The sequence below is a fragment of the Gorilla gorilla genome, chromosome 5 (genome assembly GCF_029281585.2).
Source record: "Gorilla gorilla gorilla isolate KB3781 chromosome 5, NHGRI_mGorGor1-v2.1_pri, whole genome shotgun sequence".
Lineage (NCBI taxonomy): Eukaryota > Metazoa > Chordata > Mammalia > Primates > Hominidae > Gorilla > Gorilla gorilla.
The window spans coordinates 163,462,518-163,486,944 of NC_073229.2; the positions used below are offsets into that span (position 1 = coordinate 163,462,518).

The following is a 24,427-nucleotide window of genomic DNA, read 5'->3' on the forward strand; positions in this document are numbered from 1 at the left end:
GGCCAGATTTGGGGAGAAAATATTATTTTTGACACCTAACTTATTTTTATGGTATTGAAATTGTTAATAGCCAATGCAATACAAGTTGCAAGAAAATTGATACACTGATACTTGCTTTGTGAGTTTCTACTGCTCTTTTGGAAAGCAATATGGCCATAAAGTTTAAAAACCAGAAAGCACTCATCTTGTTTAATTTAGTAATCCTATTTCTGGAAATTTTTCTTAAAATCATAAAAAAGAAGGAGAAAGAACAAAGCTAATACGTGATGACGTTCAATGCAGAAATATTTGGTAAAGCAAAACAGTGAGAGGAATTTAAATATATTCAAATTATTGAACCAGTAGATACGGCCACTTAATGGAATATGACACAACTTTTACAAAATATATTTGTGAAGACTATATATTATATGGAAAAATGCCTGTCATGTAAGAAAACCAGATATCAACTTATATGTACCTTATGACTGTAATTATAATAAAAATCTGCATACACAGTAGAACAGGAAAAGAATATGCATAAAACAAAGTTTGTATTTTACATGAGGGATTAGAGATTTTTTGTTTATTTTGTGTATTCAGCATTATATATCTTCGTGATGTAGTTTGTGTGTCTAAAAAATAATTTAAAAATACTGTTGGCAGGGTTAAGCAAACAGCCAGTCACGCAGAGTTTCAGAATTTTTCTGGATCTACTGCATAATAGTTCAGCATAACAGGACACATTAGGTAGAAGAACAGAAAGATTACAAGACTAGATTCAGAGTGAAAAACAAAGAAAACAAGTCACTTACTAAAGTGTACTCCATCAACAGGGATGAAGAGTTTGTGGGCCTGAAGCTTATTCAGTTTTGGAGGCCCTCTTCAAAATAAAAAATTAAAGAGAATTAGGCCCCGGGCCTCAAAGGGGCCCATGCAAGTGAGATGTCCTGAGGTTTAAGCTTCCTTAGCTGCAATGGTAAATCTGCTGCTGGGGGCAGTTCAACTTACTGCCTGGAGGGATTTTTTGCTATATGTAGTCTCTTAAGTTGCATTCTCCTTTAACTGTTTCTCCGAAAGAAGTAAGTGAAAGAATTTTTGTTTTGCCTCAAACTACCTTTTATTTGCAACTACATGATTTCATGCAATTCTTCTAAACAACGACATAAAATAGATTTCCTTGTTTATAAATAACTTAAATATGCCCCATATAGTACATGCTGAAAGTTGCTAGAACAGTTCATCCACTCCTATAGTATTCTGGTATCCAACAGAGTTGATGCACATATATAAACGCCAAGTCCAATATTAAAAACTCAGGCAACTGACTAACTTTAATAAAGTTTCCCAAACTATGTCAATATACCTAAAAATGCGTATATGTACAAAAGAAAGATTATTCTCAATAACTTCTATAAAAATAAATTCAATTGTTTCTTCCATCTAACTTCACTACTATTAGTATGAATTTTTAATGTATGGTAAGATTTATTTTACCTTTTTCTCAACATGACACTAACACAGTCAAAAGGAGCTAGTGAGGTGCTAACATGTGAGAATTAACCCAGTGATTCTGGTCACAATGCATTTCAGGTAGAGGTACCTGTGTCACTGGGATTGGGTGATATGGTTTATTTTCATTCCCTGATTTAGATAACCAAATGGAACAGATAGAGATTCTGATGGGCATTCCTTCAAAAGAATTTTTTAAGAAGCAGAAATAAAGGAGAAGGCCACCGCCTAGCTTTACTAGAGAGAATGCCACATCTTAGCTGTGGGTCTCATAATCTGCAGGGTTAGCGCACAGACCTCAGATGTTGCTGTTTACAATTCATTCTCGGATTGGCAGGTGTTTGTTGTTCCTTGAAGCTAGAGGCACTGGGCTCACTAATCGTTCTGAGAAAAGAAGCTAATCCAAGATCTTACCAATTCAGCATACTTCTTGAATAAAAAATCAAACTTTTCTTCAGGTGTTTGCAACTTGTTCAGATTTTGCATTAGCAGGTTGGCTTCTTTGCCTTAAAAAAAAAAGACATGAAAAAAATAAGTGTTGAATTTACAGTCAGGTGATAAGGGCTGGAGTCTCAGATTGACCACTTGCTAATTATTCCCAACCTTGGCTAAGCCATTCATCTTATCAGATGTAATTTTCTTTCCTATAGAAATGATGACACCTACCTTACAGAGTGAACGTTAGTTGGGAAGTTTGTGAATGTGTGGTACGGTGTGAGGTTCATGGCAGACTCTCAATAAATGTTTGCTATAACAGAAGTCTCCCAGTTTTCATCACAAGAATCCGTTCTTATTTCTCCTCCCTGTATTCTTCAGAATCAAAAGATTTTATACATCAAAAATACTTTCTGAAAGAATACGTCACCCGTTTTCCCACTTGAATTAACAAAAAGGAAGCAAAACAGCCAATCAAAATTTCCGACTAGTATGAAACAGCAACACGGAGTTGCTGGGATTCCAGCCAAAAGCAGAGAAGCTTGATGAAGTAGCCTGCCCATTTTTTCCCCTGTGTTTTTTGTTCTTTTGGTACTTCTTTTCCCTCTTTTAGGGGGAACCAAGTTTCTCTTTTTTGTACATAAACCCATTCCCTGGTGTTGGAGTGGGAATAACTCTGATCCTGTTTCCTACCAAATAGAATAAAATCATTATAGAAGGAAAACCAAGCAAAGACATGGAGAGCCTTTCCACAAGCCTTTTTCTGTCTCTGTGATAATGGACGCAGCCTTCTCTGGCCTTCCTTTCCCCCACCTAGGCCTTAATATCTGTTGGCAGTTTCATTTTGTTTCCAGTTGGAGTTTATGCTACACTAAAAAAAAATTAACCCCGTTAAATAATCATGAAAGGGTGGGGCATTTTTCCCATCCCTACCTATCTATGAAAACCACTCTGTTTAATCAGAATAGGATGGTCAAGCCACACAACAAAGCCCACACTTCCTGATATAAATCTGCTTAAGAAAATTGACAACCTTTCCCCCAAGAACAGACATTTCCCCTTGGCTAGAGTACTTGCTTTCATCTTGGAGAGGCATATATGTCATGAAATTAGGATTGCCAGATGAAATATAGGACATGGGGCATATTTGTACTAAAAAATGATTCGTTGTTTACCTGAAATTCTAATTTTTCTGGACATCCTGTATTTTCCTTTGCGAAACCTGGCAACTTTACATGGAATCAAGGAATTTTAGGTCTAGAAGGAATTTCAAAGAGCGTCCAGACTAACCGGTTAATTTTATGCATTTTAGTATTTAAGGCCCAGAAAAGCCCAAAGTTACATGATTAGTGCTGGCAGAGAGAAGGCTTGAATCCAAGGCTAGCCTACTTGTTCTAAGTCACTCCACTCTCATGTGGAATTCTGATGCTAGAGAGACCTAGAGAAATAGAAGGAAACTTTTTTTTTAAATGACCTCATTCCCAGCAGTTAGTTTTGTCTATCTTTGCCTAGTGAGTCAGTTCAGATTAGCCTAAAACAGGGTAAGGTGGGTGTGAGTAGGGTCCCTCCCAGCTCTCCAATTATGGCCTGTGGCATTTGCAGCTGATAATCACTGACGCCTCGCCCCTGCCAGGCATGTGCTTTGGGTTATCCCTCTACTGACAGGGATGGATTTGCATTGGTCAGGCCATCCCTTCACCTTTGTCTTCAGTCCAGGGAAGGTGCCCACATGAAGACTACAATCCCAAGTTAGAGTGTCATCTATTAAAGTCAAGAGACTGTACTCTTGATCATTCTTGGCCCAGGATGCAACACAGTGTTTGGCCCATGGCAAGTGCTCAGTAAATGATGATAATAATAGAATAAAACAAAGCTGGCCAGGCACGGTGGCTCACGCCTGTAATCCCAACACTTTGGGAGGCTAAGGCGGGCGGATCACGAGGTCAGGAGATCAAGACCATCCTGGCCAACATGGTGAAACCCCATCTCTACTAAAATACAAAAACTTAGCTAGGCTTGGTGGTACACGCCTGTAGTCCCAGCTACTTGGGAGGCTGAGGCAGGGGAATCACTTGAACCCAGGAGGCAGAGATTGCGGTGAGCTGAGATTGCACCACTGCACTCCACTGCAAAAAACAAACAAACAAATAAAAAAATCAAAGCCAACTAGCTCAAACTCGTATCATGTGAATCAAATAAACACTGTCATGAAAACAATTTTTTGTGACCAACTAGAGGAAAAACAGGTCTTACTCTCACCTGTGATGTTTTATGTATCCTGGAATACCTCTCAGTGTGTGTACCGACATGTAAAACCATTACCTGTCTTGTTTGGGAGAGATAGAAATGAGTGAGTCCAAAATTTCTTGCTTTCTTCCCACATTAAGTATCTTCTCCCCTTTGGTTTTATTTCTGTAACTGTGAGAAGAGGTTTCTTTTTGGTTTTGTTTGTTTTGTTTTTTACTCTTCACACTCACTGAGGTCTCTTTCGGCTCTAGTGTGTTATTTTGTATAGAAGGTTAACATCCAGGTGCATCAATATGCCTTCAAAAATTATTCTTCCCTTCAACAAAAAATCCAGGAAACAGAATTTCTATTTGTAAGTCTCACAGGAAAAGCACTAAAACTGGAGATTAATTTTAAAAAATACAGGAAACTGGAGATGGGCATGTGCAGAATTCATAAATTTACAACATCACTGACCTCAGTTTTTAAACTTCCATTGGTGTTGTGGGACTGGGGTGCCATGTGAAGTAATCATGGAGGAGGGGAGTAGACAGAGACTTGCTCATCATCTACAAAAGGCTATCATTACATCTCCGTGGAAATAGGGTCATTTGGTGACAGTGTCAAACACAAGAGGAAAAACTGACTTTATTCAGGGACGCTTTATCAGGAAGGAATCACCTGCCTTCTCCCTAATGTGTCCTTCCAAAGCAAGCTTCATTTCTTCCTCATGAAAGCTAGGAAGGCATGTGGGCATGTAGCCACCACACTGCGAAATGCTCAGCGTGGTGGGAAGTCTATATGAAAGTGGAACCACCTGTGCAGCAGAAACAGTGCTGTCGCATAAGGCTGTGGTCACTGGCACAGTTTTATTGGAAGGTGGAGAAATTATTTTTACATCAAAGAAACAAAAAAACTGGCCGGGCGCGGTGGCTCATGCTTGCCAAGGCGGGCAGATCATGAGGTCAGGAGATCGAGACCATCCTGGCCAACGTGGTGAAACCCTGCCTCTACTAAAAATACAAAAATTAGCTGGTGTCGTGGCACATGCCTGTAATCCCAGCTACTCTGGAGGCTGAGGCAGGAGAATCGCTTGAACCAGGGAGGCAGAAATTGCAGTGAGCCGAGACTGTACCACTGCACTCCGGCCTGGCAACAGAGCAAGACTCTCTCTCTAAAAAAAAAAGAAAAGAAAGAAAAAAAGAAAGAAAGAAACAAAAAACCTGAAATTAAAGGCAACTAAGCCAGCTGCAGAAATGTGGACCAGGATTTTTCTGAAACTTTTAGCATAGTAATGATTGTTTATACTAAGTTTGGTGACAACTTATGCAGATTTAATGTGTTCAAAACTATGCCTTTTTGGGCGCAGTGGCTCACACCTGTAATCCCAGCACTTTGGGAGGTCAAGGCAGGCAGATCACCAGAGGTCAGGAGAACCAGCCTGGCCAATACATAGTAAAACCCCGTCTCTACTAAAAAATATAAAAATTAGCTGGGCGTGGTGGCGCACGCCTGTAGTCCCAGCTACTTGGGAAACTGAGGCAGGAGACTCGCTTGAACCTGAGAGGCAGAGGTTGCAGTGAGCTGAGATTGGCCACTCCACTCCAGCCTGGGGTACAGAGCGAGACTCCATCTCTCAAAAACAAAAGTATGCCTTTTCTCTTCCAAAATTTTTTTTTTTAGAACTTTGGGGTTAAATTTCATTATAAATATGTACTTGTGTACCTCTCTAACCACCTTCCTGATTTCCATGAATTGTGGCAGAAACTTAAAGCCAGAAAAGACTGTGAATGTCCCTCTTTCAAATGTTAGACCTAGATTTATATTTCACTGTTAGTTTTGTTTTTCTTCTAATATGATATGATATGATTTCTAAAAATAAGCATGAGATAAATAATTCCTGAGCATCTATAGATATCTTTTAAGGGAAGTAAAATTCATGTATGCAGGGGATAGGAAGGAAAGTATTATTAAATTCACACTGGACTAAGGATAGGAGACCTGGGTTCCAGAACCAACTCTGCCATCAACTAGTTGACTGATTTATTTATTTATTTATTTATTTTTTAATTTTTATTTTTTTTTTATGTGGACTCTCAAACTCTCTGGCTTTAATTTCCCTGTCTATAAAATTAGTGGGTTGACTAAATGGATTCTGAGCTCAACCTTTAAGATTTGGTCATTTCACAACTAAAATAGCTTTCACCATTTTTAGCTTGATTTAGATAACAATGAAAACAAAAGCAACATTGTTTGGATGGCATATTTGTTATCTTAGACTATTATGGTCCACTTTTTAAATTTACAAAGGTTCTCTTACTCATCACTGTCACCACTCATTGTCAGGGTTTTCGTTTGCTTGTTTGGTTTGGTTTTAAGGCCTCTATCAGTTTCGAAAATACCACCTAGCCTGTGTTTTCTTGTCAGATTTTGTTCCGTTTGGCTCACATTTTCTATCTCTTATCTTTCAGTGGCCTTGTCATATTTGTAGGGGAACTTTGGCCTCTCACTCAGTAGGAGAGTGGATCTGGAGTTCTTATTAGGTCAACAGTGATGATGTGCATACACTATTACCAATAACAAAAATAAAAACATTAGAAAAAACAGTAAAATATTCATCCATCCACTCCCTACCTTGGTCAGAAGAGAGTACTAATAATTTTCCTCAAGGCTTTTCTCTCCCCTTCCATCTGCTTCTGTAAACTCTCCTCCCTGTCAAGGTCTGGTCTAGGTTCTAGCTTCTCTATGAATCTACTTGTCAAGCTTTGTCTCTGCTTATTCCTCTTTCCCTTGAATTTCTCTGGTCTTCTTACCATCTCCTTCAGAAAATTTAGTCTCCTTCAGAAAATACCATCTCCTTCAGAAAATATCAAAGCAGCAGTTTATTACTCTCTCAGAGAAACTAGAAATCAAGCTAAAACAGATGAAACAGACTATCTGGGAGAGTGACCGGACCGTTCAAAGGAAGACTAGGGGCCGGGCGCGGTGGCTTACGTCTGCAATCCCAGCACTTTGGGAGGGTGAGGTGGGCAGATCACTTGAGGTCACAAGTTCGAGACCAGTCTGGCCAACACAGTGAAACCCCGTCTCTACTAAAAATATAAAATTTGGCCATGCATGGTGGCACGTGGCTGTAATCCTAGCTACATGGGAGACTGAGGCAGGAGAATCGCTTGAACCTGGGAGGTGGAAGTTGCAGTGAGCTGAGATTGCACCACTGTACTCCAGCCTGGGCAACAGAGTGAGACTTTGTCTCAAAAAATAAAGGAAGACTATGTAAATGGATGTCTGAAGACATTTCAGAATACTGATATCCTAGTCAGGAGCCTCTCACAAGGTACCAGTGAAGCTCACTTGTAACTAGAAAGACAAAATTCATTAACTGAGGTGTAATAAATGCTTCTTAACCAATATGATGCTTGCTTCTGTACCACTTTGGTCCTGCGATGTCAGTGACACAAGGTCCATCCCTTGCTTTATGACTAATCTCGCAATCACATCAACTAGATGAGTAACATTTTTTGGTGGACTCTGAAACTCCCTAGGCTTCAATTTCCCTGTCTATAAAATTAGTAGGTTGACTAGATGGATTCTGAGCTCAGAATAGCCCTGTGAATGAGCTTTGTTTTTCTCCCAGCCCACATAATGTTGTCAAAGAAGTGATAAATGAGAGATACCTCTGAGCCTGGAGGATGCGAGTAGGAGAACAAAGGGGATACTTTAGATGTGAACTTGGCATGGTGCTCCATAATGGGAAATCTGTTTTCATTTCTTTCATTTCAGACGCCAAGGGGAAAGTGACTTTGCCCACGAGAGAGATTTTTAAATATTCCCCCAACTGCTCCGGTAAGTACTGCGTTTATTGTAGGAGAAAGTGCAGCCTCAAAAGGAAAAAGAAGTCCTGGGAGCTTAGGTTGTAGAGACATTTCCCAAATATTCAAGGTGTTCTGTAAAAAAAAAAAAAAAAAAAAAAGGCCTTGGCCAGGCGTGGTAGTTCATGCCTGTAATCCCAGCACTTTGGGAGGCCGAGGCAGGCGGATCACCTGAGGTCGGGAGTTCAAGACCAGCCTGACCAACATGGAGAAATCCTGTCTCTACTAAAAATACAAAATTAGCCGGGAGTGGTGGCACATGCCTGTAATCCCAGTTACTTGGGAGGCTGAGGCAGGAGAATCGTTTGAACCCAGAGGGCGGAGGTTGCGGTGAGCCGAGATCGCACCATTGCACTCCAGCCTGGACAACGAGAGCGAAACTCCATCTCAAAAAAAAAAAAATGTCTCTCATAGATCCAATCAGTCAATAAGTTTTGGAAATGATGGAAACTATGCCCATCACTATTTTAGATCTTCATTGTGTATACAGTAAAGGTCAGAGAATTCTGGCAGTAAAGAAACTGTTTAACTTTGTGAAATCGCAAGCATCCCAAAGTAGACACACTTTGGAAAATGTTGTAGTGGAGAGTCAAAACATTTGAGCATCTCAAATGTGCCAATAAAGCAAATAGCATCTAATAAATGCAATGATTAAAGACATCTTTGATCAAGTACATAAGCAAAATCTAAGAATATATCTTCAGATATGGGTTGAATGACTTAATAAAATTCTCTAAGAGGTCCAAATAGGTTATAAAAGGAGACCACAGCCAGATGTTTATATTTTCTCCAAAAGAGCAGAGAAAACACTTTCTGAAGAATCAGGACCATTGCTTCCACAATCTGTTTGTGTCAAAATTACCCAGGGTGAACGTCTCCCATGCTCGCCTAAAAATTTTCCTGTTCCTGGTCTTGCACTTACACTATATGACAATTAGCTTATGTGTCTTCTTTTTCCTCTCTACCTAGAGATCCTTGACTAAAGGCCACGACTTATTTATCTTTGCGCACCTAGCACAGTGCATCATAAAGACTAGGCATTAATAAATACTCATTGTGGGCCGGGTGCGGTGGCTCACGCCTGTAATCCCAGCACTTTGGGAGGCTGAGGCGGGTGGATCACGAGGTCAGGAGATCGAGACCATCCTGGCCAACATGGTGAAACCCCGTCTCTACTAAAAATACAAAAATCAGCTGGGCATGGTGGCACATGCCTGTAATCCCAGCTACTCGAGAGGCTGAGGCAGGAGAATCACTTGAACTAGGGAGCTGGAGGTTGTAGTGAGCCGAAATCGTGCCACTGCACTCCAGCCTGGCAACAGAGTGAGACTCTGTCTCAAAGAAAAAAAGTAAATAAATAAAAATAAATAAATAAGTACTCATTGAGAGTTTGAGGATAGGTAGAAATTTCTAGGCAAAGAAACTAGAATGTGCACAGGCCTTGTGGGAGATGGAGTATAGCATGTTCAAAGAACTGAGAAACTAGATCATGCTTCACTCCAGGCCTACAAACTCCAAATATCTGTGTGTGGGGGCTCAGGAGCAGCATTTTTCACAAATTTTGCAATTGATTCTAATAAACAGTTAAGTTGGAAAACCATTAGTCTAGACGATAGCACAGTACCATTTAACTGAAAAGTAGCTAAGAAGGCTGCCAAAGCTACTTGCAAACAACTGAAAGTTTAAAATGGTGGTTACAAGTTGAGGTTAGCCTAAAAATGTTGTTTTCATGCATAATGTAGCTGTTAAATAGTACAGTGTTTACAATAATATGCTAATGATGATGAGTGGGAAGGCACAGAAAGGTCATGAGCCCACACACACTCAATTAGAGTGGACACACCTAGATACTCTAATCCACAAGCATTGATTTTGGTCAAACACAGTCAGTTGGAATTTGGTAATTGTAAATAGCGGCAGAATTAGGGAGTTGGAATTTTTAAAAACATCATCCTAACTATTTGGTAATTGTAAGGTTAATGCAGATTACGAAATAACTCATGGAAGAGAATATAAACCCAAATTGGTTATTTTAACTTTATCCCTATTTTCTTCATATCTTTCCCCTCAACACACACACACACACACACACACACACACCCCAATTCTTATGTAAAAGTTTTAGGGTGATTGAAAAATAACTTTTCTGGTTAGGAACACTTGAAGTTGCTTACCTCTGGAATGAGATTTTGTATATTGTCTTACGGAAACTTGAATAATGACTAACTTTGCAAAGGGACACATTTGAGATGTTTGGTCAGAGAAGAAAAAATTGCTCTGTAACACAGAGCAATTTTCTTATGTTTTTCCTTGTTCCAAAACACTAGAGTGATTCCAACCCTGCACTTTGGAACTTGAAGATACTTAAAAGTTATTATCTGAGTTCTTTTAATTTTATCCTAGTTGGGTCAAGTATGCTATCTGAATGTATTATTTAGGCCTTCTTGAAAGCATTGTAGCAATGGGTTTTAGCATCATAGCGATATCTGTAGGAAAATAGCCCCTTGCATGGCAAGAGTGATGCCATCATAAAGCAAACCTGCCATGATGACCAATGTTTGACTCCTCCATACCAAGGTGTTCTGCAGCAGATATCTCCAAACCTCAGGCCACGGACTGGTACCAGTCATTGTGGGCTGCATAATGGGAAATCTGTTTTCATTTCTTTCATTTCAGATGCCAAGGGGAAAGTGACTTTACCCACGAGAGAGATTTTACCCACGAGAGGCCTCTATCAGTTTCGAAAATACCACCTAGCCTGTGTTTTCTTGTCAGATTTTGTTCCGTTTGGCTCACATTTTCTATCTCTTATCTTTCAGTGGCCTTGTCATATTTGTAGGGGAACTTTGGCCTCTCACTCAGTAGGAGAGTGGATCTGGAGTTCTTATTAGGTCAACAGTGATGATGTGTATACACTATTACCAATAACAAAAATAAAAACATTAGAAAAAACAGTAAAATATTCATCCATCCACTCCCTACCTTGGTCAGAAGAGAGTACTAATAATTTTCCTCAAGGCTTTTCTCTCCCCTTCCATCTGCTTCTGTAAACTCTCCTCCCTGTCAAGGTCTGGTCTAGGTTCTAGCTTCTCTATGAATCTACTTGTCAAGCTTTGTCTCTGCTTATTCCTCTTTCCCTTGAATTTCTCTGGTCTTCTTATCATCTCCTTCAGAAAATTTAGTCTCCTTCAGAAAATACCATCTCCTTCAGAAAATATCAAAGCAGCAGTTTATTACTCTCTCAGAGAAACTAGAAATCAAGCTAAAACAGATGAAACAGACTATCTGGGAGAGTGACCGGACCGTTCAAAGGAAGACTAGGGGCCGGGCGCGGTGGCTCACGTCTGCAATCCCAGCACTTTGGGAGGGTGAGGTACCAGTCCGTGGCCTGTTAGGAACTGGGCTGCACGGCAGGAGATGAGTGGCAGGTGACTGAGCAAAACTTAATCTGTATTTGCAGCTGCTCCCCATCACTCACATTACCACCTGAGCTCCTGTCAGATCAACGGTGGCATTAGATTCTCATAGGAGCGCGAACCCTATTGTGAACTGCACATGCAAGGGATGTAGGTTGCATGCTCCCTGTGAGAATCTAATGCCTGATGATCTGTCACTGTCTCCTGTCACCCCCAGATGGGACCGTCTAGTTGCAGGAAAACAAGCTCAAGGCTCCCACTGATTCTACATTACGGTGAGTTGTATAATCATTTCATTATATATTACAATGTAATAATAATAGAAATAAGGTGCACAATAAATGTAATGCACTTGAATCATCCCAAAACTATCCCTCCCCAGTCCATGGAAAAACTGTCTTCCCTGGTGCCAAAAAGGTTGACGGCTGTTCTGCAGCAAGGTCTTTAAACAATGCCTGTGACATAGACAATCCCTCAGAAAGATGCTTATCTAACGTTCCCAGTGGTCATGACTTTTGGCAAGAAAGTCGGAGATGTGACCAGCTGCACATGACTTTACCTAAAAGCTTGCTATGTAAAGGATACTTTCTGGAGAGTGGGTGTAGGAATTCACTGTCTCACTGCTGCCCAAGACAGCACTACTGTTTGTAAGCCCCTGTTAAATATTTCTTTCTGAGAAAGTGGATTTGTCAGCCTCTGTTTTTGGCCTTCAGCTCCCTTGGCCTTTGTGGATAGGTTTGTATATACTTGTTCACTGCAGAAAAATATTCTACTCCAGTTTGTGATATATTTGGGTTTACAGATAATCTGGTTACTGGAGTTTGAACCCAGTTCTGACTCCCATGCTCATGATCTTTCACTCTACCACACAGTCTTCCAGAAACAAATCATATGTGGTCTCTGCCCTTGATAGATTCTCCATCTAGCATGAGAGATGGGTATATAAACAAATGATTGCTGCAGAAAATTTAATAGAAAACTAAGGAAGGTGATGCTAACTCTACCTGGGCATGTCAGGGAAAGTAGTATCACATAGGAGGGAGTATTCGTAGTGAGTGTTTCCACCAGGAAAGACAAGCAGAGGGACTTTCCTATGTACAGTAACATGCTTCACTCATAGTTAAAAAAATTAACATTCTCACCGTTTTTTCCCAGCCATCGTTGGTGTCACCAATCTCCCATGCTCTCCTAAAAAATTTTCCTTTTCCCGTTTTTGCACTTCTCCTATACAATTAATTTACATGTCTTCTGTTTTCTCTATACTTACAGCTCCTTGACCAAAAGACCATGACTTATTTATCTTTGTGCACCTAGCACAGTGCCTTACAAAGACTAGGCATTAATAAACACTCATTGGGCACTTGAAGATAGGTACAGATTTCTAGGTAAAGAAACTAGGATGTGCACAGGCCTTGTGGGCAATGGAGCATAGCATGTTCAAAGGCCTGAAAGACAAGATCAGAATGACTAGCTATTAGGCAGTAGTGGTGGCGGTGGTAATAGAGGCAGAGTGTTCAGGAAGGTGATGTTGTAGGGTAGAGTAATCTGAGATAAAACTGGGACTGGTTGGAGTTAGGCCATTAGGATCTTAGAGAACATGTTAAAGATTTTGGTCTTCATCCTAAGAGCAGTAGGAGGCCACGGAACAAAGGGTCGATGGGTAACACAATGAAAGGTTCACCTGAGCTCCATTGAGGGGTAAGGGCTGGGGACAAATACAACAAGGGAAAATATAGAAGGCTACTACAGTCATCCAAATATTGGATGTGGCTTTTAGTGAAGGTTGGAAGAAGTGCCCCTTTTTTAGGAATACCATACAGAAAAGTCACATATTGAACATAACTACTTGCCTAATCCTTTTAGGATTTTCTTTTCCAATTTTTGCTCCTTATTGCTGACGGGCTCTTTGACAGTGGGTGGCTCTCCAGAAGCAATGGGTTCTCTTCCAGCCTCTTCAGTTGTTTCCTCACAGTCCCCATCCTCGTTGTCAGGTGATTCTGCATTCTCAGGCTGCTCACTGGCCCTGGCAGAGCCCTCCTTCCCTGCTGTGCTGGCAGCAGACCCATAAGTGTTAATGATGTCTTCCAGCTGTCGATTCAGCTCTTCAGAGATATCGGGGTGCACACTTGCCTCTTTCTCTGGTGGTTGGACTGGGGTTGAAGAATCCTGGCCATCTTCCTTCTCCAGGCCATTGTGACTGGGTAATGATGAACTGTCACCTGGAGGTGTTGACTGTCGTTCTGCTGAGAGCTGTTCAGAGTGATTAGCCTCCATCTTGGGAGTCGTATCTAGTGGTAAGCACAGTTAGGCTTTATGTAGCTAACCTACTTGCTACATATCAATGCTACATTCAATGGTAAGGATATCCCCCAAGTGAATACCAACTAATTATAGTCTCTAACGTAGAGTGAATGTCCTTTCACAAACCATTGATGTTACTAAGGGAGGAGACCACCCCTCATATCGTCTTATGCCCAATTTCTGCCTCCAAAGAAGAAGTAAAAACTAAAACGCAGAAATGAAATCCACAGGCAGACAGCCTGGTGCCGCGCCCTGAGCCTGGTAGTTAAAAATCGACCCCTGACCTAATAGGTTATGTTATCTGTAGATTACAGACATTGTATAGAAAAGCACTGTGAAAATCCCTATCCTGTTTTGTTTCAATCTAATTACCGGTGCATGCAGCCCCCAGTCACGTACCCCCTGCTTGCTCAATCAAGCACAACCCTCTCACGTGCACGCACTTAGAGTTGTGAGCCCTTAAAAGGGACAAGAAATGCTCACTCAGGGAGCCCGGCTCTTGAGACAGGAGTCTTGCTGACGCTCCCGGCCGATTAAACTGCTTCCTTCTTTAACTGGGTGTCTGAAGGGTTTTGTCTGCGGCTTGTCCTGCTACATTACAATTATTAAAGTAGGGACAGTGGAAAGTTGTTTTTCCAAATCAAGTCACACTACTGGCATATTTTTGGTTATGATCTTCAATTTTCAGTAGCATTCCTTATTATTCACATTAAGAAAGTAATTCATGCTATTTTTCTTTGTGGCCATATTTGTCATTTTGCTTACACTAGTCAGTTTGTGTTATGATTTTCCTGTATAATTCTATGTAGATTAACAATCACTGGGGGTACATGACTGTATATATTTAAAATGTTTAAAGTGGTATTAGTTTTCTTTCAAAGTTAAAATATTTAATAGAAGAGCCATTGAATTTATTTAAATGACTCATAACAATATCTCTAAGCTCTATTTGATCCATAAATCAATATTTTGCTTAGTATGAATATTTTGATGTAAATGCATTATTACACTGGATAGAGGAGACATTTCTTACTTTTCTGGCATTTTCTTTTTCAGATAAGCAACACGAATGCTTTTTTTTGAGGCTTAAACTGGCATCATTTTTAGATTTAAGACAGGGAATGAGGGAAGGTATAAATAAATAAACAAAGTAGTATGGAAACACGGGCCAGGTGCTGTGGCTCATGTCTGTAATCCCAGCACTTTAGGAAGCTGAGGCGGGTGGATCCTTGAGGCCAGGAGACCAGCCTGGCCAACATGGTGAAACCCTGTCTCTACTAAAAATACAAAAATTAGCCGGGTGTGGTGGCGGGCACCAGTAGTCTCAGCTACTTGGGAGGCTGAGGTATGAGAACTGCTTGAACTTGGGAGGCGGAGGTTGTAGTGAGCCAAGATTGTGCCACTGCACTCCAGCCTGGGTGACAGAGCAAGACTTCGTCTCAAAAACAAAACAAAACAAAAGCATGATGATACTTATAACAACAATTCCTTAAATTTCTATAATACTCTTTTATTCCAATATATAAACCAATTTTTTAAAAGAGAAAAACAGATTACAACTTTCTCTTCTAAGTCAGGAAGCTCTAGAAAACCTTAACGATTTTTAAGAAGTAGCAATGTTTCATAAACAAGGAGGAGACCAACTCGAGAAATAATTCATCAATAATAAGGGCCCTTAGGAAAGGGTGAGAGATGGAACTGAGTCAGAGATTCCAGGGTTTCTGACTATTACCACTTCTAGAGTTGCAATAGATTTGGTTTAGGCCTTTAAGTTATGGTGCATTTTATTTGTAAATAATATTTAACAGTGATGCTGCTAAATAGCAGCATAAAAATGTGGCAAGATCCTCATAATTCGCAGGTTTTGCTGTTGTGGTAACATGAAAGTGAAAACAAAAGCATACTGTTCTACAACTGCACAGCTTCCTTTTCCTGTTCTCAGGGCAGTAGATGTCAATTGAATGCTCGGACACCAACAAGAACAGAAAATTCAACACACAGATGTTGCCACTGACTTGTGATGCTCACCAAACACTCATAACTTAGAGGAAGTACTTTTTTTCTTTCACTGGTTTGAATTCACCAACTTGATTATCAAATAATGCAGCAAACAGTTTCATTATTTTCATCACTGGGATTTCTTTTCCTGACCTCACTTGTTGATTGCACTCATCTATATATAACTTAGGCCTCCCCTGAACACGGAGAAAGACACATGGCACCTGCTGTCCAGCCAGAAGTTATTTTAAGCTGTTCTAAAATGAGTCAGGCCGTTTAGCACTTCATCCTTGAAAATCAAGAGAATCGTTTTTCAGTCAAATTGAAAACAGTAAACATTTACTGGCTTAAATCCATACATGGGTTTTAAAGTCGGGGAGACTATCTTAGGATGAAATAAAATCTCAAGTAAAATGAACTTCAAAATAATTAATTTAAGATAAGCTGTCCATAGGAGTTTTACTTCGGTTAGTCTAAATGCAAGTGGCTGTTTTTATTTGATTTATTCTTTATGAGATGCCACAATCATTGATTTTTTAAATTCTTAATTCCATGGCTATTCTTTAAACTCCTGTTCCACATTTACTTTAAAACAGAACAGTCATTATAAAGCCCAGGACAATTCAATTCCCAAAAGTAGCCTTAAGACAAGTTAACAAGAGGGAAAAAAACAAAGTCAGAGAACTTTGTTACTTTTCAATCATCCATTTTATATTATGTGGCAAAGAAATTATTTCTAACTTTTATCTTATATAAACTTTATTGCCTTATTTTCCCCTCCCCAGGGAAAGAACTTTTCACTTGTGTTGGCTATTCCAGATGACTATCACAGACACATCCCTCCCTAAGCAACACATTTTATTTATAAATACAACAATGAAAAGTTCTCCAACAGTTCACTGGCAATCTCAAAGTTGCAAGTTTCGAATACCACAAACCGCACCCTACACCTTCTCACAGGGCTTGGGGGAGTGTTTGTCATACTTACCAGAAAGCAAGAAGCTAAGCAAGAAGAGAGAGGAGAGGAAAGAGGCAGGAAAAAGCAAGTCAGAGCTGCAGCAACAGCAGGAGAGGGCGGGCTGGCTGTGTTCTTACAAGGGAGAGAGAAACCCAATACACACACACACATACACACGTGCACGCGCGCACACACACACACACACACACACACGCCACAGGCACTGATGGAGGCAGCGGTCTGGAGGAGGTGGGGGTAGGGAAAGGAACATCATATGACACAGCAAGGGGAAAATACACCCAAGCTTCCCTAGCTGTTGCCAGGGGAAATACCTTAGCAGAGAGAAGCAGCTGGAAGATCTCATTAGACTCTCCATGTTTTGTTTGTCCTTTCGGAAATTTAAACTCTGAGTATATTACCCCCTTTGCAAATGCAGTCTTTCACCATTGTTGTCCTTTTTGGGTAGAGATCAGTTTTTCTTACTTCTTGGTTTATCTCCAGTGTGGTGGATGATTCATCTTCTTTTTCTTCTTCTTCTTGCCCTAGCTTAATTAGTGTCAGGTTTCTTACAGGAATCATGGAAAAAGAAAAACAATGGCATAAGAACAGGGAGCTGGTGGAACCATTTTAATTCTGATGTCATTGTTTGGTTTGTTTGCAAAGTTCGAAATAAACATGTAGATGGTGATTTTGGAGCTGAACTGAGTATAATCTTCATGCACGTGGTAATTGGTGTGAACTTGGAGCACAGTCTTTCCCAGGTAACTCTTCCCATCTCAAACACACCCTCAGGGAAGCAGTCTGCTTTTTCTTCCTTAGTTGGTGGCTTTCCCACATTTCGTAAATCCTCAACATGCTCCTTGATCCTCCTCAGGAAAAGAAATTCCTTCTGATTCACCATAAAATGCCTGTCTATTAATTTACATCCATTTGCCTTTTATTGTTCTTTCTGTAGCTTGTGTTCCCATACTTCCAAAGCAGATTCCTCCATCAGTTTCTGCTCTGGGGACAGGCTAGGCATAGTGGCATCCCTTGTGGGAGGCAGAATAATGCCACCCAAAAGATCTCCACGTCCTACTCCCTGGAACCTGTGAATATGTTTCTTTACATGACAAAAGAGACTTTGCAGATGTGAGTAAGGATCCTGAGGTAGGGAGCTTATCTTGAACTACTGGGTGGGTTCAATGTAATCATAAGGGTATTTATTTATTTATTTATTGAGACAGAGTCTCGCTCTGTCACGCAGGCTGGAGTGCAGTGGTGCAATCTCAGCTCACTGCAACCTCCCGGGTTCAAGCAATTCTCCTCCCTCAGCCTCCCAAGTAGCTGGGATTACAGGTGCCTGCCACCACTTCCAACTAATTTTTGTATTTTTAGTAGAGACGGGGTTTCGCTGTGTTGGCTAGGCTGGTCTCGAACTCCTGACCTCATGATCCGCCCACCTTGGCCTCCCAAAGCGCTGGGATTATAAGCGTGAGCCATTGCACTCAGCCTCATAAGGGTCTTTATAAATGAGGGAAGAAGGCAGTAGGATTGGAGGCAGAAAAGGAGATTTGATGACCTCAGCATAGGTCAGGAAGCTTCTAGAAGCTGGGAAAGGCAAGGAAACAGATTATACTCTAGAGCCTCCAGAGGGATGCAATCCTGCGACATTGATTTTAGATCAAAGAAATTCGTTTTGGATTTCCGACCTCCAGAAATATAAAATAGCAAACTTATGTTATTTTTAAGCTGCTAAATTTGTGATAAGATGTTATGGCAACAAAAGGAAATGAAAACATCCCACCCCCAGTTTTGTCCTACGTATTCTGAGTTTAGGGGAGGCATAAGTTATATATAGATGAGTGCACCCAACAAGCAGAAGTCAGGATAAAGAAATTCCGGTGTTGAAGACAATGAAGCTGTTCACTGTATTATTTGATAATTAAGTTAGTGAATTAAAATTGATGAAAGAGAAAAGCACTTTCTTCTAAATTAATGAATACTTGGTGAGTGCCACAAATTGGGTGGCATTCCATCCTGGATTGTAGCAAACTGACCCGATCACATCTCTTAGTAAATATAAACAAGTCAGTGCTTTTCAAATTTAAATAATGTATAGATTCACTTAACAGAATAACTTAAATAATGTGGAAATTATTTGAAGGATTATAGTATTATTTGAACCTACATGTACTAAAATGAAAATAGGATAAACTCCTTATGCTTACAGTAGTTATATAAATTTTAAAATGTATATATTTTAAAGCCTACAAAATCAATAAATGCGACTCAAATTAATAACACTACTTTTATGTGACAGATATTGTTTTGCTGAACTTAAATTGCTACTTGCAACATGAATACTCTATTGACTGCTGGGTTTTTTGAGTTTCTGGTACTCTTCTACAATGTGGTTTGGGAATTTCCTCAACACTTGATTCATTCAAATTATTACACAGTTTTTATTCATATGGCCTGCTATGATTTCATGGGGCTCTCATTTGATACGGCTGCATCATTTACTGCTTGCTATGGTCTGAATGTTTGTGTCCCCCCAAAATTCATGTGTTGAAATCATAAACCCCCAGGTGATGGTATGAGGAGGCGGGGCCTTTGGGAAGTGATTAGATTATGAGGGTAGAGCTTTTATGAATGGGATTAGTGTTCTCATAAAAAAGGTCTGAAAGAAACCCCTTACCCCTCTGCCATGTGAGGTTTCAGTGAGAAGAAGGCCTTGTACAAGGAAGTCACCAGACACAGAATTCGCCTGCACCTTGATCTTAGACTTTCCAGCCTACAGAACTATGAGAAATAAATTTCCACTGTTGGCCCGGCACGCTGGCTCACGGCTGTAATACCAGCACGTTTGGAGGCCAAGGCAGGTGGATCACTTGAGGTCAGGAGTTCAAGATCAGCCTGGCCATCATGGTGAAACCCCATCTCTACTAAAATACAGAAATTAGCTGGATGTGGTGGTGCATGCTTGTAATCCCAGCTACTGGGGAGGCTGGGGCAGGAGAATCATTTGAACCCAGGAGACAGAGGTTGCAGTGAGCCGAGATTGTGCCACTGCACTCCAGCCTGGGTGACAGAGCAAGACTCTGTCTCAAAAAAAAAATTCCATTGTTTATTAGTCACTCAGTTTATGGTATTTTGTTATAGCAGCCTGAATAGATGAAAGCCCTATTCTTTCTCATTGTCCTGCAATTATTAAAGTAGTGCTAATTGGCCCTAACTTGAAAAGATACACACATGATAGTGGAGGTATCAAAATGACACTTACACAGTGGCTACCCAGATCCAAAACAGGCATATGCATTTTCAAGTATAATTGAAAAGAATACAAACATGCAAAACTGTGACTCCCAAGAATTTATCTGTGGCCTGATAGGGGCCCAAAAAACTGGGATAGGTTAATAAAGACAGCAAATTAATAGAGCTCAGTGTTTTATTGTAAAATCAACCTTAAAAGAACACAAATTACACGTCTAAGGCTTTGAACTTTTGTAAAGAATACATTTATTTTCTGAAAATACATTTAACTGTTTACGCAAATATCACAGGAAAGTAATTTGAAAATTCAAATGATGCTGAAAAGCTTAACCCAAGAAACAATAACTCCTTGTTCCTCCACCTTCCTCCAACCTTGTGATGCTTTCTAGAGGTAATAACATAAAACCATTGTAGATATTTTTGGGGGGGGGGGGGGATTTACTTTATCATTTGTAAATGAAATGCCTTGATTTTATTTACAACTCACCAATTTTTGACATTATTTATTGTCTTCTCATAATGGTAGATGAAGGTTTTCAGTGTTTACACTCCCCTTTTTCTCCTCTCTTCATTTTCCCCACAAAATTATATCTCAATGTTTAATTCATATCCTATATTGTCTTTATTGAAATAATGTTTACTGTTAAACCAGGTAGAGCATTGTGATTATAGTTCTATTCATATGCAACTTTCTGTTTTTCCTGGAGTTGATAATTTCCTTTGCTTTTCATTTGCCTAGTATTGAGAATACTCTGTCTTCCCAAACAGCGTAAGAGGCCTATACATCTTTCTATACAATATTCCCAAAGGTCAAATGTGTCAAATAATTTATGTATTCTAGTATTTTTTTGGAGATATGGTCCCCACATACAAACACCTTGACCCCCCCTCCTCCAGCCTGGGCTGGTGGCTTCTAGGCCTGCTACACAGCTGTGGTCCTGGCACTTCCCCTGCTGTCGTTCTGGGAATTCCCTTTACCTCTCTCCTGTTGCCTGGCTCCTATTCTTCCTCTTTCTTGGTTTAATTCCTCATTTAGGAAAACATATCCTCTAGTGGCTTCCTGAGAAAGCATTTATGGGAGACTGTGTATGTGCCTGAAATATCTTTTTGATACCCTTATACTTACTTGATTGATAGTTTGGCTAGACGTAACCTTTTAGGTTGAAAATAATTTTTATTAAAAATCTTAAGACATATAATTTTCCCCTGTCTTTTAGTTTTTAATGTTTCTTAAAAATGCAAGGTCATTCTTATTCCTAATCCTTTGGATATGATCCATTTTTTTCCTCTCTGGAACCGTTTGGCATCTTTATCATGATGTTCTGAAGTTTCACAATGATTAAATTTGATGTAGATCTTTTTTTTCATTTATTATTTTGGATGCTTACTTGGTTTCAATGTCTGGAGACTCAAATGTTTAACCTCTTCTCTTTTTCGTCATTGTTGCTCACCCTTGTCCTCCTCTGAGCCTCATATCGCTCAGTTCAGAGCCTTTCTGGTTAAGCTTCTTCAGAGAACAATCCTCAGGTATCCTGAAAGGGGCTTGATTTTGAAGGGTGGCATTTAGGACCCTTTGTTCTAACTGTTCCTTCTCCTAACTGGAAACAAACAAATAAGCCAGGTGTGATGGTGCGCACCTGGTAGTCACAGCTACTTGGAAGACAGGGGCGGGCGAGAGGATCATTTGAATGCAGGAATTCAAATCCAGCCTGAGCAACATAGTGAGACCCCATCTCTGAAAGCAAACAAACAAACAAACAAACCCAACAGCCAACAAACCGTCCTACTATTTGTAGTCTCCTGCTTTACTGCCAATTTCAACAGTATCTCCACTTGCAGAGTATTAACCTGAAATTCCTTAGTCTTTCCAGTCTACCAGGGAAATCAGCTTGCCCCTCACTGCTTGCCTGTCCCACTTACATCCAACTAATCCCTGTGAAGCACACTTCCTGTTGAATCATTTACCACTATGTATTGTGTTCTAGTCCTCATCCGTTGTGGTTTGGGGTTTATGGATTCAATTCTTCTGGCTTGCCTAACATTAGAGCTTCCCTTTTTCTGCCTTTTTTCTTCTTCTTGTTTACTGGTGAATTTTATAGAAGAAAGGAGTCAGAATTGTCTTCTTTTCTGATTTTTACCATAAAGATGTGTTTAACCATTGTAGCAGTCCAGTAATGAAATGACCTATCCCTCAAAATAAAAAGCGTCCGCATTGGAAATATCCAGTAGAGACTTGGTTGTTCTTTCTTTCAGGAATACTAGTAAAGAAATATCTGGAAAGGGGGCAGGGGTAAACTAAATGACTCACTTAAGATCTTTTTCAAGTATAGAAGTTTATAAATTCTGTACTATTCTACCATGGGCTGAAAGGAAGTAGAAATCATTAAATAATTAAGATTATGAGCCTTAAAATCAAGTAGCTTCCACGTGAATTCCAGATCTGTCTTTTACTTGGGCTATATTTTAATTTCTTTAGTTTCAATTTCCTACTCCATAGAATGGGGACTACCTATTGTATATGATTGTTATGAAATTAACATAGTAAATGTGGTTTAATACAAACACATAATCTTTGTTAATTAATTCCAATAATTATGTGTTTAAATAAAGCCTGTGAATGGGAATTAATATTTTCTACACCAATAACATTTTCAAATTGTTGCTGCCTAGGACCAAGTTGAGGGAATCTATTGTATCATCTCTTGGTTGTGGTATTTATATTCTTGACCTAGGCTAGATCTGGCTTGGGGTGGTGGGGGCGCATCATTCTATACTGCTTCTACTCAGCAGACATCACCTTTGTCTTTCTAAAATGGAGGGAAATGTGGGCTTGTAATCAAACAGAGATTATTTTGTATTAATCCAAATACAAAACCAAACAGCAAGTTACAATATTCAATTCCCAAGGTGACAACTCTTTAATTTGTACTAAAAGTGAAATATGATTCCCACCCTGTGAAAAAGAATTGTTTTATCACTTGTCAGCAAAATTAGGCAAGCAAATATTATTTCTAGTAAAGAGTAGATGGACTTGCATATATAAAATAAATAGTTTGAAATTTGTGTAAATATTGGGTGCTACACTTGTACTTGCAAAGAGCCCCACCTCTTAAGTAGCCTTATTACTCTTACATTTTTATATTAACAATTTCATCATGAAAGTCTTCTTATAAATAATGCAGACAGATTCTAGGATAGGCTCCTTTATACCAATTCTCTGTTGAATTCAAATTAATATGACATTGCTGCATGCATTCTACAGGGGACATTTGGCTCATGTCAATATTTGCTTCAAGGAAGATCAGAATAAGGTGTGTTATTTTGCAGGAATATTGGACCTCCCCATCTTTGAAGAGCTCTTCCTTATCCCATTGCTGGATGTAGTAGAGATTCAGAAGCATAGAACTGCATGTTGACTTGTTCATGCAGAGTGTCCCCTGAGGGTAGAGTTGGATTTTAGTGGCTACTATGGGCTGCAGCAATGACATTCCCCTAAAGCAGACTCCACTGTTCCAACCCCTGCATGCCAGCAAGAGGACGTGAAGGTCAAGTGATTGGTCCTGATTAAAGTATGTGATAGAGTTTGGATATTTGTCCCCTCAGAGTCTCATGTAGAAATTTGATCCCCAGTGTTGGAGGTGGAGGCTTTTGGGTCATGGAGGTGGATCTCTCATGAATGGCTAGGTGCCAGTCTCTTGGAATCAAGTTCTTGCTCAATTAGTTTCCACAAGAACTGATTGCTAAAAAGCACCTGGTACCTTCATCCATGTTCTCTCCTTCTTCCTCCCTCTTGCCATGTGATGCCTGCTCCCCTTCACCTTCCACCATGAGTGGAAACTTCCTGAAACCCTCCCCAGAAGGAGATGCTGGCACCATGCGTCTTATGCAGCCTGCAATACTGTGAACCAAATAAATATCTTCTTTAAATAAACAACCCAGCCTCAGGTGTCCCTTTATTGAAACACAAACAGACTAAGACAATCTGTGTTGCCATTGGCTTGTTCCCATTGGCTTGCCCCCGGCTGCTCCTGGGGAAGGGAGGGATCGCCTTGTTGCTGCATGTGGGTAAGAAAGCCCAGCTGGCGTGTGAATATTCAACAACCCTGGGAACAAAAGTTGCTGAACTCGAAGGGCTCATGTCACCCTTTTTGTGGCATTCTGCTTCCTTTGGCTCATGTTCCCTGTAAGAAACTTGGGAAACATATCCCACCTGAAAGAACTCTGGCCACAAGATACCCAAACGAACCTTACTAATGACAAGAAGAAGGCAATAATGCAGATTAACTGAAATGTCAACTGTTAATAGTCCCAACTTTGAAGTCCTCAGGCCACCCATGGTTTTGGACTGGGACCTCCTGGACAGGGATGTTTCTTCCCTCCCTCCCCTCTTCTCATTCCTCCTTCTCCTGGGGTTTGCCAGCTATCGTGGGGTCTGCAGAATCTTGGTGAGGGAAGGGACCTCACAGATCATCTCC

At 40.2% G+C, this 24,427-nt stretch overlaps 1 protein-coding gene across 3 annotated transcripts in view; it reads right to left on the reverse strand.

Moving 5' to 3' along the window:
• Positions 1 to 24,427, reverse strand: part of TXLNB (taxilin beta) — an 83,907-nt gene that overhangs the window by 35,161 nt on the left and 24,319 nt on the right. The window contains exons 1-3 of one of the 3 annotated variants that reach the window (XM_019029799.4): positions 16,728 to 16,895; positions 13,291 to 13,728; positions 1,906 to 1,997 (exon numbers count right to left, since the gene is read on the reverse strand). In XM_019029799.4, coding sequence (XP_018885344.2) covers positions 1,906 to 1,997; positions 13,291 to 13,714 — 516 coding nt within the window. In that variant the 5' untranslated portion in view covers positions 13,715 to 13,728; positions 16,728 to 16,895. Of the gene's footprint in view, positions 1 to 1,905; positions 1,998 to 13,290; positions 13,729 to 16,727; positions 16,896 to 17,029; positions 17,168 to 24,427 lie in introns of those variants that run through there. The other 2 variants (XM_063707897.1, XM_063707896.1) reach the window with 2 other exon arrangements.